The 16,161-nt window shown below is 44.4% G+C and overlaps 1 protein-coding gene across 1 annotated transcript in view; it reads left to right on the plus strand.

Annotated features, from left to right (window-relative positions):
• CC2D2B (coiled-coil and C2 domain containing 2B) overlaps positions 1-16,161 on the plus strand; it is a 152,413-nt gene that overhangs the window by 115,553 nt on the left and 20,699 nt on the right. The window contains exons 25-30 of the mRNA XM_089780176.1: positions 7,975-8,073; positions 11,009-11,191; positions 11,339-11,542; positions 12,398-12,487; positions 13,284-13,397; positions 14,438-14,572. Of these exons, the coding sequence (XP_089636302.1) occupies positions 7,975-8,073; positions 11,009-11,191; positions 11,339-11,542; positions 12,398-12,487; positions 13,284-13,397; positions 14,438-14,572 (825 nt within the window). The remainder of the gene's footprint in view (positions 1-7,974; positions 8,074-11,008; positions 11,192-11,338; positions 11,543-12,397; positions 12,488-13,283; positions 13,398-14,437; positions 14,573-16,161) is intronic.

The following is a 16,161-nucleotide window of genomic DNA, read 5'->3' on the forward strand; positions in this document are numbered from 1 at the left end:
AAAAAAGATCTCCCCTGCCAGATTGCTCCACCTCAGAGAACGGGGAGAGATAAACCAGGACTCTCTTGCTCTGTCCCGTGACCCTCAGCACCTGGGTTGGGGACTAAAGTGAGGAAGGTTCCGGCGTCCGACAGATCTTGTTCGCCACCAAAAGCAGCCTCGGTGCCGACAAGCGGCGCTCGTACTACAAAGGCACCAGCACTGCATCGTTTAACTCTGCAAGTGGCGCTGGAGTAGCAGATACCTGCGTGGCAGCAGCGGCACCGGAGGGAAATATCCTGGCACTGGCAGCACAACAAGTACCGGTGCCAGTGCCATGTGCTACTTCCAACTCACAAGCAGCCCCGGCACCATGGTGCCGCAACTGACTGAAACACCAGCACCGGAGCAGGAGCCGGAGCCGACGATGACTCATGCAGAGCCTCCAGCAAAGGCACCAGTTAAAACACGGACACGGGGGACTCCCCACTCCCCTTCTCCAAGATTTTTACCAGGTCCTTCTCCTTCTCCTCCAATGTATGCCTCATCTCTGCACCATACCTACCGGCACCACAGCCCAAGACACCAGTCCTATCACAGACGGCACCCGCCATATGGGCACCCGCATTACAGCAACTACTACAGGCATTGATCCTACTCTTCACCATATAGACGGTCACCATGCTATCACTATTCTCCGTGTGTCAGTCACGAAAGGCGATATACCAGTGGTAGATCATCCAGGTGTTCGTCGTCTCACCCATCGGATCAATATTATGAGCACCGCCATAAGTCTCCGTACTCCTCATGTTCACATTCCCATCACCGTGACATCAACAACCCTCACGCAACAGTCTACCATCAGCAGGCACTCTTCACCACAGCAACACCATGGTTGTCACCTGATTTCTTCAATACACAGTCTGGAGGCCACAACACAACACTCAGACCTGGAAGACGGACAATTGTCTGAAGCGGAGGACCAACAAATTGAATATCCAATTTCTGATCGTTCACCCTCTTCGACACACGAGGTGGTTTTCCCATCGGACACATCCCCACCAGACAATTTCAAGCAGTTCCAGGACCTCTTCAAGCGTGTGGCCCAGTCCCAAGAAATCCACCTGACAGAAGCACAAATGAAACAGCATTGACTGCTGAAAAATTTGCACCCAAGGCTGAGCGTGAAAGTTGCCATCCCTATTGATGAAGCCATAATAGAAGCGGCAGACATCATCTGGCAGACACCAGCTTCAGTGCCACCAACCTGAAAGAGAGTGGACAAGAAATATTTTGTCCCTTCCAAGAATCTAGAATTCCTCTTTAACCACCACAGCTGAATTCGCTGGTGGTTGATGCAGCACAACAGCGGGCCAAAACACCGCAGTATAAGACAACACCAGATGTCAAAAAGCTAGATATATTCAGCAGTAAAGTGTACTCCTTGGCGACCCTTATCCTACGTATTTCTAATTATGCCGCCTTGCTATCGAACCACAACTTCGACAATTATGAAAAGATATTGCAGCTTCTTTAATACCTATCAGAAAGCAAGCTCCCCCTCTTAAAGTCCCTAGTGCAGGAGAGGTTTACGGCAGCAAGAGCAAGTTTGCAGATCTTGCTGGATGTGGTGGACACAGCAGCCCACACCACCACAACTGCAATAGCCTTGAGGTGCTCATCTTGGCTTACTTCCGCAGCAGTTCCAAAGGAGCTTCACACAAAAGTGGAAGACCTCCCTTTTGACAAAAACAAGTTGTTCGCAGAAAAGACGGATGAGGTCCTCCACTCCAGACAAATTGCTGGTTGATGCTCCACTCCCTTTTCACATTCCCTTTTCAGCGCAAGAGATATTACCTATTTCAGAAGAGGTACGATTACCCCTATCAAAGACAACAACAACAGCAGTGCACCATAGACCAGTTGCACGTCCAACCAGCAAAACTCTAAACAGCAAGTTTGATGGTTCAGTCAAGGGCATGCAACAAGTCCTTATGGTGAAGGAACAACAACTCACTCACCTTGTCCACCATCAACTTCGACCTTTTCAAGATCAATGGGCGGTGATTATATCGGACTGCTGGGTATTACGACTGGTGGTCTCCGGTCTCACCATCTCCTTCACTACCATACCACGCACAAATCCACCAACCCCATCCCTCTTCAGGGACCCATGTCACAAGACCCTGTTGAAGGAAGAGGCCCAGCGTCTGCTCTCCATAGGGTCCATAGAGCCTGTTTCTCCTCAGTTCAGGGGAAGAGGGTTCTATTCATGGTATTTTTTCACGGAGGAAAAGACTAGAGGATGGAGGGCCATCCTCGACCTCAGGAAGTTAAACAAATACCTCCACCATCAAAGGTTCAAGATGGTGGTCCTTTCCAAGATAATACCGTCACTAGAGAAGAATGATTGGTTTGCAGCCCTCGACTTGCAAGATGCGTATTTTCACATAGTGATACATCCAGCTCACAGATGTTTTCTCTGTTTCATTATTGGAGACGATCATTTTCAATATCGAGTGCTACCATTTGGACTCGCATCGGCTCCCAGGGTGTTTTCAAAAACCCTTGCGATACTAGCGGCTCACCTATGGCACAGAGACGTGATCATATTTCCATATTTATATGACTGCCTTATAAAAGGCAGGTTGAGACAAGAGGTACTACCCATGGTGACAGTAACCAGGCAGACATTTCTATCTCTTGGGCTCATAATCAATGAACAAAAGTTGTCTCCAGATCCTACACAGAGTATACATTTCATAGGTGCACATCTAGATTCCACCACAGGCCGTGTGTACTTACCTCAAGAGTGCTTCCAAGTTATACACAAGTTGGCCACGGTAGTCATCCATGCTCCTACAGTCACCATACTTACCTGTCTCCACCTCATGGGGCATATGGTGGCCACCACCTTCGTAGTTCAACATGCGAGACTTCACTTTTGCTGTCTCCAACACTGGCTGGCATCAGTGTATACTCCAACGAAGCACTCCACACAGAAGGTGGATAACCCCAACTACTTTAGTTTGCAGATCCCTAGATTGATGGTTGAACCCTAGAAATATGCTAGCAGGGGTCCCATTCAAATGTCAACAGCCATCGACCCAGTTGACTACAAACGCCTCCCTTTTGGGCTGGGGTGCACACATCGATGGCAAGTCTGTGCAAGGCAGATGGTCAGCAGTGGAGGCAGTTTCCCATATCAAACTTCTAGAGCTAATAGCTGTATGCCTTGCTTGCAAACACTTCCACACGCACATCACTGGTAAAACCATCCGAGTGCTTACAGACAACATAGTGACTATGTATTATGTCAATTGACAAGAAGGAGCTTGATCCTGATTACTTTGCACACAGGCAGTCTGCTTATAGAACTGGTGTGTAAGAAACCGCATCACTCTGGTAGCATCCTACATACCAGGCATGAGCAACGTCATGGCGGATGCTCTCAGCAGATTTTTCCCTCAAGACCACGAGTGGGAAATCCACCCCGATGTCCTGGACAACATCTTCCGGGCTTGGGGATCGCCACAAATAGATCTCTTCGTGACCTACAGGAACAGGAAGTGTCACCTTTACTGCTCCAGGGGAGGCATGGGCAAAGGCTCACTTGTAGATGCACTGTTAATCCATTGGGAAATGCCTCTCCTCTATGCGTTACCACCAACGGTACTTATTCCAAGAGTAATACAGAAAATCAGAGAAGACTTAGCCCAAGTCATACTCTTAGCACCAGCTTAGGCAAGACAGCCGTGGTACCCATTCCTTCACAGGATGTCTCTATTACCACAATGTCCCTTACCACTCTTCCCAGACCTCCTCCCCCAGAACCAGGGTTCTCTGCTACACCCCAGACCAGAGACCCTCCACCTGACAGTGTGGCAAATAGCTGGTTCAGAGTAGAAGAGCAACTTTGTTCAAAGGCAGCGAAGACAGTTCTGTTGAACAGTAGAAGACAAACTACAAGGACTTACCTGGCAAACTGGAATAGATTTGTGTCTTGGTGTGGGAAAATGGGCATCCAACCACACGCAATACCAATGCATGAAATCCTTGATTATATCCTTTCCCTACACCAGTCAGGTCTTTCGATCACTACGCTGAGAGTTCATCGTGGCCTTCCACACTTCCATTCCACACTGAAGGCCATTACATCCTTGCTCATCCCATGACCAAGAGACTGCTTAAGGGAATAGCGAACCTCAAACCCCCACAAAGACCCATCCCCGCTGCTTGGAGCTTGGTTTTGGTCCTTGACTCGTTAATGTATCCACCCTTTGAGCAACTAGACACCACGTCGTTATCGATGCTCAACACGAAAGTGGTATTCTTACTGGCCATTACATTCACCCGTAGGGTGAGTGAACTGGCACTGTTAATGGCAATGTCACTCTTCACAGTTTTCATGAAAGACTCAGTCACATTACGTACCCATCCAGCCTTTATCCCTAAGGTCGTGACACAATTTCATATCAACGAACCCGTCATTTTACCCGTCTTTTATTGGAAGCGTCATGCCTCAACTCGAGACTCGCTACTCCATACCCTCGAAGTACGTTGAGCTTTAGCATTCTATATAGACAGAACATGGACCTGGCGCAAGACCGACCACCTAATAGTATCCATTGCAGACCACTCCAAGGGCAAACCATTGTCTTCCCAGCATCTGTGCAGCATCATAGTGTCTTGTATTATCATGTGTCATTCGATGCGTAACAAGCCCCTTCAGACTATACCTAGGGCACACTCCACCAGGGCAGTAGCAACATCCATGGCATTTGTTAGAGGAGTCTCACTGCTGGAAATCTGCAGAGCAGCCACAAGGACCTCAAGTTTGACCTTTATGAATCACTGCGCAATAGTGCGGTGCCTTGCTTGGGTGGATGCCCAAGTCTTCGGTGACCTCACCAGTACTTTAGGTCATTGACAGTCCTAAACTCCAGGAACGCAACGTGAGTACTGCTATGAAGTCACCATGAGTGGAGCACCCCCGGGGACCACTCGAAGAAGAAGAAGTTATTCACCTTTGTGCAGTAATTATGGTTCTTCGAGATGGGTCCCCGTGGGTGCTCCACATCCCACTCTTCCTCCCCCTTTCAGAGTTATTTTTTTTTGTAACCTTACAGATGCAGAAAGGTGAGAGGAACTGACAGGTAAGCCAGGTGCACGCTAAGATCAAAGAGTGCGAATGGCATGTGCTGCACACCGCACAGGCACGACCTGGCTGAAAACAACTATGCAAAGCCTCCGAGCTGTGGCGCTGGGACAAGCCCGACACCATGAGTGGCGCACCCACAGGGACCCATATCGAAGAACCATCGTTACTGCACAAAAGTAACTTCTTTTTTTCCCTGCTTTCCTCAGCTGTGCTGAATATAAACTGGGTATAGTTGTCAATAGAGCCCATGAGCCTTCTTGCTTCATCAATAATGGAAAAGTGTAAAAGAAACCTTCTGAATTTATTGTGAAAGCATTTCATTTTGTGAAAATATGCATTTATTTGTTGACCAGATTTAGATTTTTATGAGTAGCTTATTGGTTCTATGAACACCTTGTTGAATTTGTACATTTTGGTAATGATTTCCTTGCCACAGTCACAGTTGAAAACATATAAAGAAGAGATAGAGATTACCGTGTGTGTGTATATACTAGCAACCTTCCAAACATTATGGAATCAGTTTCTGCTAACACACACACACACACACACACACACACACACACCTACAGCTAACTAGGAATGTTAGCGATAAGTTGAGTAGTCCACTATTGGATGGGTGGGAGAGCAGGAGCTGGTACTGGGGGGACTTTTAAGCTGGTTCCCCCCAGCATCAGCTCTGGGAAGGAGGGGTGGCAGAGGCACAACGAGGGACCTGGCACGAGGCAGAACTAAGCAGTCCCAGCTTGCACTGGGTCCCAGTACGTCCACACTACAAAGTTAATTCGAACTAACGGACGTTAGTTCGAATTAACTTTGATAGGCGCTACACTAGCCCTCTGCTAGTTCGAACTTAATTCGAACTAGCGGAGCGCTTAGTTCGAACTAGGTAAACCTCATTGTACAAGGACTAAGCCTAGTTCGAACTTACTAGTTCGAATTAAGGGGTGTGTAGCCCCTTAATTCGAATTAATGGGAGGCTAGCCCTCCCCAGCTTTCCCTGGTGGCCACTCTGGCCAACACCAGGGAAACTCTATTGCCCCCCTCCCAGCCCCAGGCCCCTTAAAGGGGCACGGGCTGGCTACAGTGCCTGTGCCAGGTGCAAGCCTGCCAGCACCCAGCCAGCAGACCCTGCACCTGGCACGGCTAGGGCCAGCCACCCGATGCCCCCCAGCCCTCCCCCTCTTCCCAGGACCAGGCTGGCGGCTCCCGGGAGCTTGCCCAGGACCGCAAGAGGTGGGCACCCGCCTGGTCCAGTGCAGACATCGTGGACCTCGTCCACAACCTCCGCAGTAGGCACAGGAAAGCGCCCATCTAGGGCAGGAGAGCTGCCAGCCTGGCCACCCAGGAGCAGGTTTGCATGAAAATCAAGGTGGTCCACTGAGACCCCCGACCCTGAGCCCTGAGCTTAGAATGGCCATACTGGGTCAGACCAAAGGTCCATCTAGCCCAGTAGCCTGGGATAGAGGGGATGGATCAAAGACAGTGACCAAGCCATTTGTCTCGTGCCATCCCTCTCCAGCCTTCCACAAACTTTGGGCAGGGACACCACTCCTTCCCCCTGGCTAATACCACTCCATGTACCCAACCTCCATGAATTGATCTCACTTCTCTTTAAACTCTGTTCTAGTTGTAGCCTTCACAGCCTCCTGCAGCAAGGAGTTCCACAGGTTGACTATTTGCTTTGTGAAGAAGAACTTTCTGTTATTAGTTTGAAGCCTGCTACCCATTCCTTTCCTTTGGTGTCCTCTAGTCCTTCTATTATGGGAACTAATGAAGAACTTTTCTATATGCACCCTCTCCACCCCACTCATGCTTTTATAGACCTCTATCATATCCCCCCTCAGTCTCCTCTTTTCTAAGCTGAAAAGTCCCAGTCTCTTTAGCCTCTATTCATATGGGACCTGTTCCAAACCCCTCATCATTGTAGTTGCCCTCCCCTCTCCCACCCTCTCTCTTCCCCTCTCCCACCTCCTTTTCCCAGTCTCCCCCAGTTTTGTTCAATAAAGAGAGATTCTATTTTTGAACAGAATTGTCCTTTATTTTGTACATCAGGAAGGGGGGTTAGGGAGGGGTAAGTGGAAGGAAGAGAGGGAGGAATGGGGTACGAACCCCTTATGGGGAGGACTGGGCTGGCTCTGTGGGATTCTGGGGGTGGAACCTCTCCTGCAGCCCCCCAATTGCCCCCTCTCCCCAGATGGCAGCCTGCGGCAAGTGAAGCCGGTCTGATGGCCAAGTGCTGTGATGTGCCCAGTGTGGGTACTCCGGGAAATCCAAGCCAGGACTGCTTTGCAAGCGGGGCACCCCTGAGAACTGTCTGTCTGGGGTGGGGGTCGGGTCCCTTTAAGCACAGCCCTCGGCTAGCCTGAGACAGCAGCTCCACGCTCTAAGTCCTCATCTGATGCCCTGCCGGCACTGCTTCCAGCCATCCTGAACCCCGGTTCAGGGTCCACTCTGTGTGGACATGCTAGTTCAAATTAGCAAAATGCTAATTCAAACTAGTTTTTTAGTCTGGATGCGTTAGTTCGAATTAGCTTAGTTCGAATTAGTTAGTTCGAATTAGTGCTGTAGTGTAGACATGCCCCCAGACCACTTTGATTCTGCCTTTTAAATGTAGTAGGAGTCAAGCGCTCTTACTACATTTAAAAAGCAGAACCACAGTGGTCTGGGACCTGTCATGAGCTGGGACTGCTCAGTCTCAGGTAGCGTCTGCTCCTAGGAGCTATCCCCCTTATCGACTTATTGAGTAATCGATGGAAATTCCATCGACTACTCAGTTAGCTTATTAACCACTACTTAATATCCCTACAGCTAACTCTGATTATGTATTTCAATAGGACACTTGTCTTAAGGGTTGCTGTGGCCACTGGTATATAAGAAAGAACTGGTTTGGATCAGTTACTTTTCCTTTCTCTGCTCTTCTGGAACAATCAAAGGTAATTATTATAAAAACATTTTAAAAACTTCTGGTGTATCAACACAAACCCTTAAGAGCTTTTGCTTTTGCTGAAAGCAAGACTTTAACATGTTTAGATTATTGATAGCAATGATCCTCACACATTAGAAAGCATGCATTGTTATCATATAACTTCTGTGGGATATGCCATATGTGAGTGTCGCTAATGTTTCCTTGCATAGTCAAAAGAGGTAAAAATGCAATCCAGCCTACAACAGGAATTCAAAGACAAACTTCTCAAAAAATGTTTGGATGTGATCACTGGTTTTGACTCCATTTGCCACAGTAGCAAAACCTAATGTTCAGAAACTGGCTTTTCCAAAGGGTGAGGGGAAGTAAAAGGCTGAGGGGAAACTATACTGAAGTTGCAAGAGCCCCATAGTACCAGACTGGAGGATTCAGTCAGAGCACTCAGCTAATCTTTTTCAAGCTGTAGAGTCTTTTTACTGACCCAGGGTATATAAAACCTTGTAATTACTTGAGAGGACTATGGGAAAATGCCATAGTAGTGGCCTTGTGAGGAAAGATAAAGTGACTGGCCGATCCTACTTATCAGAAGCATCTGAGTTCCTATGCACCAGCCAGGATAGATATAAACTGTGAACAGATCATGGAAGCCTCCTGCTATGGTTTAGACTAGAGTATACTATACAACCTCACTATCATCCAGAGACTCAGTAATGTTGGGAGTCCCTCAGTAAGGTGTCAGGCAGCAAGTATGAAAAATCGGGGCATGGCATAGCGGGTAATAGGCACGTATGTAAGACAAAGCACCAAATATAGAGACTCCCCATATACAGTCAGGACATCTGGTTACACTATCCCTCAGTAACCTTTCAATTTGGCTTTTCAAGAATATCTCATCCATTTCTGGGAGAGTATTTCATTCAGTTCTCTGGGATCCAAAAACTCAGTTGCCAGCTTGACACTCAGGTTACTTGGTTAGGGTTAGAACAGCTCTTTGACCATCCTGGCCAGGCCCAAATGTGCATGGGTTTTAGACACAGGGTGATACTACAATTCCAATTCATGTCATGCACCGCACAATTTATATTTCCTAGCTACTAACATCTATACTTCTTGCATATAAAGACCAGTTGCTTTGCAGATAGCATAAGGCAAGCATATCAGTTCTGCTTGTTTCTACTTAGTTTGTTTATTATGAACATAGTCACAATAGTTAGTTTAGATAGTTACTAACATTTATTCACAATAGTCAGTTGTTTCAGTAATTACTTGTTCTGGCCTGTTCAGCAGTTACTTTTTCAGGTATATCATGTCTTAATTTGGGAATGCTCAGGTCAGCTATATCAGTCCTACCAGTGGTTCCAAGAAGATCTTCACTCTTTTGCTGTTTTGTTTGCCCTTCACCTCTTCCCTGGTGTGTCCTACCTGTTGAAACAGGTCCTGTTGCCTAAGAGCAACCCTACATTTTATAGGCTTAAGACTGAGTTTTGGTAATTAAATAATCAGTAGTCCTAACATATATATAATTCACTGAGAGTTGGTTTTTCATACGTTTATGTAGTGAAAGATTGGATCAAAGGGTGCAATATTATTCTTGTATTTGCAATATAGTTGTTTAATTAGCCATTTTTAACTACTTGATATTTTACATAAAACCATCCAAAGAGAATTGTGCAACAGCAGAGATTTTTTGTCACTCAGCAGAGATGGGGAACCATCTAGTCCCCAGCTTACCTGGATCCAGCCCCCAAGGCTTGGGGCTCCCTCAACAATTGATAGCTGGCACTGGTGTTCCAGCCCTGCGGATCTCCCTGAACAGGAGCGCCAGCGCTGGCTACCCACTGCGCAGAGTGCTGGGAGAAGCCCCGAGCCTTATGGGCTTGTGTCAGGTGTCTGACCCATGGGCTCTGCCTGGTGCAGGGGGAAGGAAGCAGCTGCTCCTCCTCCCCTTTCCCCTGGCTGGGAAAATGGCAGTGCAACAAAGCACCTCCTAGAGTCTTTTCCTCCACTGTTCTGATTGGCCATAATCACAGCCAAAGGAGCAGCAGAGGGTGGTGCCTCAGAGTGGCGGGGGACACGAATCCATGTGTGTCTCTGGAGAGCTGGGCCAGGTATGCATCCCCCATCACCAAAACCCGGCATCCCCACTGGCTCCCCTCCCACCTACACTCCCACCCCCAATACACTTCTGCACCCTACCTACCACCCAGCTCTCCCACCCACTACCTGTTCCAGCACCCTGCCACTCTCCCAGACCCAACACTCCCCAACACCCTCCCTCTTGCCCAGACTCCACATTTCAAGCCTGCTTCCCAGAAGCCCTCTCCCACACACTGAACCCTCAGTTTTGGCCCCACTCTAGACCCTAGGGGGCCCACAAAATCTCCTAGCTCGAGCACCCGTAGGTTCTGGTGTACGAGGGAAATGTTGAGAGTGTTTTTCTGCTAGTTGGTCAGGGGCTACGTCAGTGTGTTTGGGGTTTTTTTGTTTGTTTTTTGCTTCTCACATTTGTGCAGATTTTTCTGTGGCTCAGCAGCCCCTGACCCATCAAAGATTTCCAACTCCTAGCTCCTTAGGTTTTAATTATTGCTGCTTTCTGGGTAAATGTCTTGTTCTAGATTTCCCTTTATATTTTCCTGAGACTGAAATCTACACTCATGGTGTAAAACTGTTTCACCAGGCAGAGGCACCATGTCTCCTTTAACATGGGACAGGATATGTTTTCTTGGAGAACCTCCCACAAGGTTTCCCATTTAAAATTTGAGGATTGTTGTCCTTACTCAGAAGCTAGTGAGTGGAATCTCTTGAATAAAGCATAACAATTACTAGTATTTTCTTTTATTGCACATGTTAAAATTTTGAATGATTATGACCTTTATATTGTGATATAACATCTCCTGCCCTGTAGTTTGCTTGTTTTACTTAACATAATCTAAATATATTCACAGATCAGTGGCACATTTCAAGTAAATACGCCACCAGTTTTGCTTGGATACACGTGGAATAACACCTGTGTATCTCCTAAAGAAGAGAACTGTGGACAGAATGTAAAAGAATGTACCTTTTTAACCATGTTTGCTACAATTGAACCTCAGCTATCTTCTGTTGAAAATGATTCAGAATCAGATAAGGCTAGTGTTTATACTTAATATGCATCAAAATAAAGACTTGCAGAATAGAGTAAATTTGTTTCTTAAAGCAAATTATAATTCTTTTCGGGTATTTTATAGTCTTTGAAATTAGAAATATTAACATTGTAACTGCAACAATGATTCCAGTTTGCAGATCATGAAGATGAAACACTTTTGCAAAGAGCATACATTTTTAAAAAAAATTGCACGGCAAAATTTCCAAAAAGAAGAATAATAACCTCTGTTTTTGACAGTGAAGGAAGAAATATTTTAGTAATGAAATATATTAGGGCATTAAATCCACCACAGCTGCTACTTGATATGCATCTTGATGATCCTAATGCAACTTTTGTAAGTATGAGTTTATTTTCTACCATACAGAAAAAACATTCAGAACTGCTGAAATTAGTCTTTGATGTTCCTGAATTACTACAGGTTGAAACTCTCTAAACTGGGACTCTCTGATCCAGCAACATCCATGGCAACATCCAAATGTTGCTTGACCAGAGAGTCCCAGTGGATCAGAGCCAGAGGCAGGAGCCCAGATGGGCTGGCTGCAGGGGAGCCAGAACCTTGGAGCCCTGCTGTGGGAGTTTGGCTAAGTTGGCAGTAGGGCAGTTGGAGCAAAAAGAGGCTCCGGCAGGACAGTGGTCTTCCCTGGCAGGACCAGGAGCCCCAGCAATAAGGCAATGGTCAGCAGTAAGGCAATGGTCAGCATCCAGGACCACAGGATGCCGCAGCATGGCCAGGAGCCTCGAGGAATTTGTGGCACAGCTGGCATGGCTGGGAGCCCTGGCAGTGGGGCTACGATTAGCTGCGGCATGGCCGGGGTCAGCCATGGTAGAGCTAGACGCTCCAGGGCGGGACTGTGGGCTGCTGTGGCAGTACTGATGGGGACAGGAGCCAGGAATTTCAGTGGGCTGCTGGCAGAGCACTGGGGCAAGGGGGGGGGGGGGCAAGAAGAGCTGGACTAAGGGGCCACAAATAATCTCCCTTGGAGGTCCAACCTGTATGATAACTTACATTTTTCTCTATAACTGCTAAAGAAGCTCCTATTTATTACATGAGTAATTCTTGATAGCGTGACAAGAAACTTAGAATAACTGTTGTTTTATATTTTTTAATAATTCAAAATCGAGATCTGTTCAGTAGATATTTATAACATGTACACCCTGGTATTTACATATATTGCCATTTCATTTCTAGGATTTTATTGCTCGATTTGTGTCTTTAATTCCTTGTATATCAGATACATTGGATGAAAATGCTGATATTGATGTTTGGGTGACATCAGAGGTAATAATTACATATTTAATAATAACTGTAGATGACTTAATAGGTAGTTGAAGTAATCCATTTAATGTGCATTAACATTTTGAATTAAAAATATTTTGTTTTATAGAGCGAATAGCCAAATCTTGACTGCTTACCAACCACAGAATAATGCTCCTGTTGTCCCTTAGCACAGTCACATCCTTTAAAAAGAAGGAATAAGTTCTCAAGAAACTCACACAAGCTGAATCATGTGGATTTTGTGACAAATCCTCCCTCAGAAAGTAGGGTGGGAGAAGGGGGATTATAGGGTGGGCAAGGAAAGGCTGTCTCCAAAACTTCAAATTCCAGGTATTCTCATGTTATGTCTCAGTCCAGGTCTATACTTACCCTGAGATTGATACTCCAGAGATCTATTTTCTGAGGTTCAATTTAGCAGGTCCAATAAGGACCCAATAAATTGACCTCTAATGGCACCCCCTCTGACCACACTACTCTACAGGGTCGTGAAGAATAAGAGAAGTCAACAGGAGAATTTCTCCTGTTGACCTCCCAGAATGGAGACACTGCAGAAATTCGACTTAAGGTATGTCAACTCCAGCTAGCTATTCTCATATTTGGAGCTAAGTATATAAGGTTAACTTTCTCTGGTATTGTAGACCTGACCTAAGTGTCCCTCTTCCACCAGTAGACAGCTTTCTTAGGAGCTGTGCTGGCATTGGCAATCCCTGTGGCTTCTGCACTGTATTCTCTGACTGAGGGGAGATGACAACATAGAATTTCTAGTAAATAACTTATTTTTTTACCATTTTGCATTTAGCATTGCATCAATTTAGCTGTTGGAAATAAAGAAGAGCATGCAGTGCTTCTATGTAATTACCTTCTGTATTTGGGGAAAAAAGCATGGGTGCTGTTGGGAACATCAGTATTAGAAGTAAGCACCATAATTTATAAAAAGTTCAAATCTTCATTGGTTTTATTCCTCACAATAGCATAAACAATGTAATGTTTATATGTTAAAGATAATAAAATATTTAGTCACTATCATGCTGAGATAAATATATTGGACACATTAGAATTGCCATGCCATATAGATCAATGGTGCATCTAGTCCAACGTCCTGTCTTCCACAATGGCCAGTAACACTAGCTAAGAGAAAGGTTCAAGAAACCCCATTGTGGACATCTGTGGAATAGTGTGCCTTAATGGAGATTTCTTCCTAGCTCCCCATTAGTTAGAGATTGGTTTGCAGCCTGGATGAGTTCATTATCTAACTGTTTAATCCTCTGAGAATCCTACTAGACTCTTGGCCTCAATGATATCAGTGAAAATGAGTTCCACCGATTAATTAGATATTATGTAAAAGTATTTATTTAATCAGTTTTAAATTTGTTGGTTTTCATTTTCACTCAATGTCCCTTAATTCTTATGATGAGAAAAGTTAAATAGGATGCCACTTAGTTTGCTTTCACTATTACATTTGTTATTTTATGTATCTCTAGTATGTCCTCTTATTTATCTTCTCTTTAAACAGCCCAATTTTTTTCAATTTTTCCTAATCTGTTCACTGCATTCATATTTGAATTCTAAATGAATGTTTTTGAGAGTTAGGCTTGCAAGATTAGGTCCTATTTTCACAGGATAGATAGAGCCCTTCAGGTATCCGCGGATATGGATGCAGATATCTGTGACTCATTTTTGCAGATGTGGATGCGGATGTGAATACAAATTTTGTATCTGTAGCTCTAAAGATAGAGAAATATTCATGAGGCAGCGTTAGGTAAACCTGTCCTTGCTTCACCTGTTCTTTCTAAAAACAGAAGACCATAATACGTTGTGTTGTCACTCTGGCAGCTTTCACTAAAGAAATACATACTCTTTGTAAAAAGGAAAAGTAAATATTGGAAGTTCATTTTACTTTCTTCACTGGAATTGTGTACATATTTAATTGATTACACTAATTTTTGTTGGTAGGGGAAAGTGGCATATGTATTAACTCATGAAAATGAAGAATATTTCCTTTGGAATCCCTTGAATGGGCAGTGTTATAAACAGTTTGATGCATTTTGTCCTTTACAGAGTGTTGACTGCTTAATCAATTGGGAGAATGTAAGTATGTAAAATTAAATCATGAGAGATACACAATGTTATGTTAGTTATAGACAAAATATTAAGTGACATTTTAAGGAAATCAAATAATGTAAAAAGTATAAATAATGGGGTTCCAAATATTTATATCATTTTAGAGACAGTACAAAACTTTGCTGCTTTGCTAGCTAGCTAGAATTCAATATGTTTCTACAGTATAGAATCCAATGTTTCTACTCGGATCTTTAGATGCTGTGCAGTATTTTAGTATAACTGAATCTGTGCAATCCTCAAAATCTTTTTATGATTCTGCATCATATGTTTCATCTGCACCACCTTCCACAATGGAGGACAGTAAGATATTTTAATTTTGTGTTTTCTCTTTAAATTTTAAATAATTAAATAGTGAGGAAGAAATATTTCTGCCATGGTAAACTATGGGATAAGAACAACTCTGTGCATAGGAGTTTATAAAACATTTTGCAGACTACTACATGAAAGTGTATTATTTCTTTAAGAGTATTATTTTTATTTTATTTTGGGTGTAATGCTAAACATCTGAGATCTGTACAGCAGTTTCTTAAAGTATGGATTTGATCCTGGAGTGTTTTTAATGCACTCAAATCTTGACTTTAGCGAGAACAAAAGCACTTAGCATTTCAAAAAGTACTCATTGGAGGAATGAGTTCCTCAGAAGTTCCTCTGAACCATAAAGACAGCAATGTCTTTGTTCCATGTGGTTGCACTACAGCTGAACATCAAGAAATCCATTCTGAGATAGGTGCAAAGTATTGAGTTCATAACGATCTCCCTAGGTGCAATATCAGCCAAAGCTTTTTACCTTCTAATGGATAGTTCATGATGTTAACAACCCTTATGTCAAAAATCAAATCAGTTCACAGACATCAACAAAAAATTGCCTTCAGTTACTCTGATGTGGCAGCTTGTACTTTTGTGACTCAGCTTGCCATGTTATGCCTTTGTTGCTTCCAAGGCTGGCTTAGAACAATTTATATACCAGACAAATAGCCTAAGAAGGCTGGTATTAGTCCTTCATCAAATAGAAGACTCTCTAAATTGATGGTAAAACTCAGACAACTGCACAGATGCACCATTCATCCAACCTTCCTCTTCCATCAGCATAATAACATATGCATTTCTGATGGCCATATTTAGGAATCTGCACCATTCAAACCAGTACAAACAATCTACCCAAGAGACACAGTTCCTCTCAGCTTCCTGGAGCTGAGGACAGTTGAGAACACGAATTTCCATTTCTTGCCTTAAAATAGGAACAGATCCATAAAAAACATGTCAGACCATGTAGCCTGAATGCTTTATATCAACTGGCAAGTATGTGTGTGGGAAGAAATCCCCAAAGCAATAAGGCTATGGAGCTGCTGCAGAGACAACTGCATCCTAATCTTGGCAGTTTAAATCTTGGTTATACAAAAATTATGGTTGATGACCTCAGCAGGCAGTTCTCCCAGAATTACAAATGGGAGTTGGATTCTTAGACTCTGAAGCACAATTTTCTGACTGGCGAAGTTCCAGAAGCAAATTTCTTTGCCATTATTAACAATGAAAATTTTGCTTGAGGGATGATAGGT

The sequence above is a fragment of the Pelodiscus sinensis genome, chromosome 8, assembly GCF_052426305.1.
Source record: "Pelodiscus sinensis isolate ZL-2025 chromosome 8, ASM5242630v1, whole genome shotgun sequence".
Taxonomy (NCBI): Eukaryota; Metazoa; Chordata; order Testudines; family Trionychidae; genus Pelodiscus; species Pelodiscus sinensis.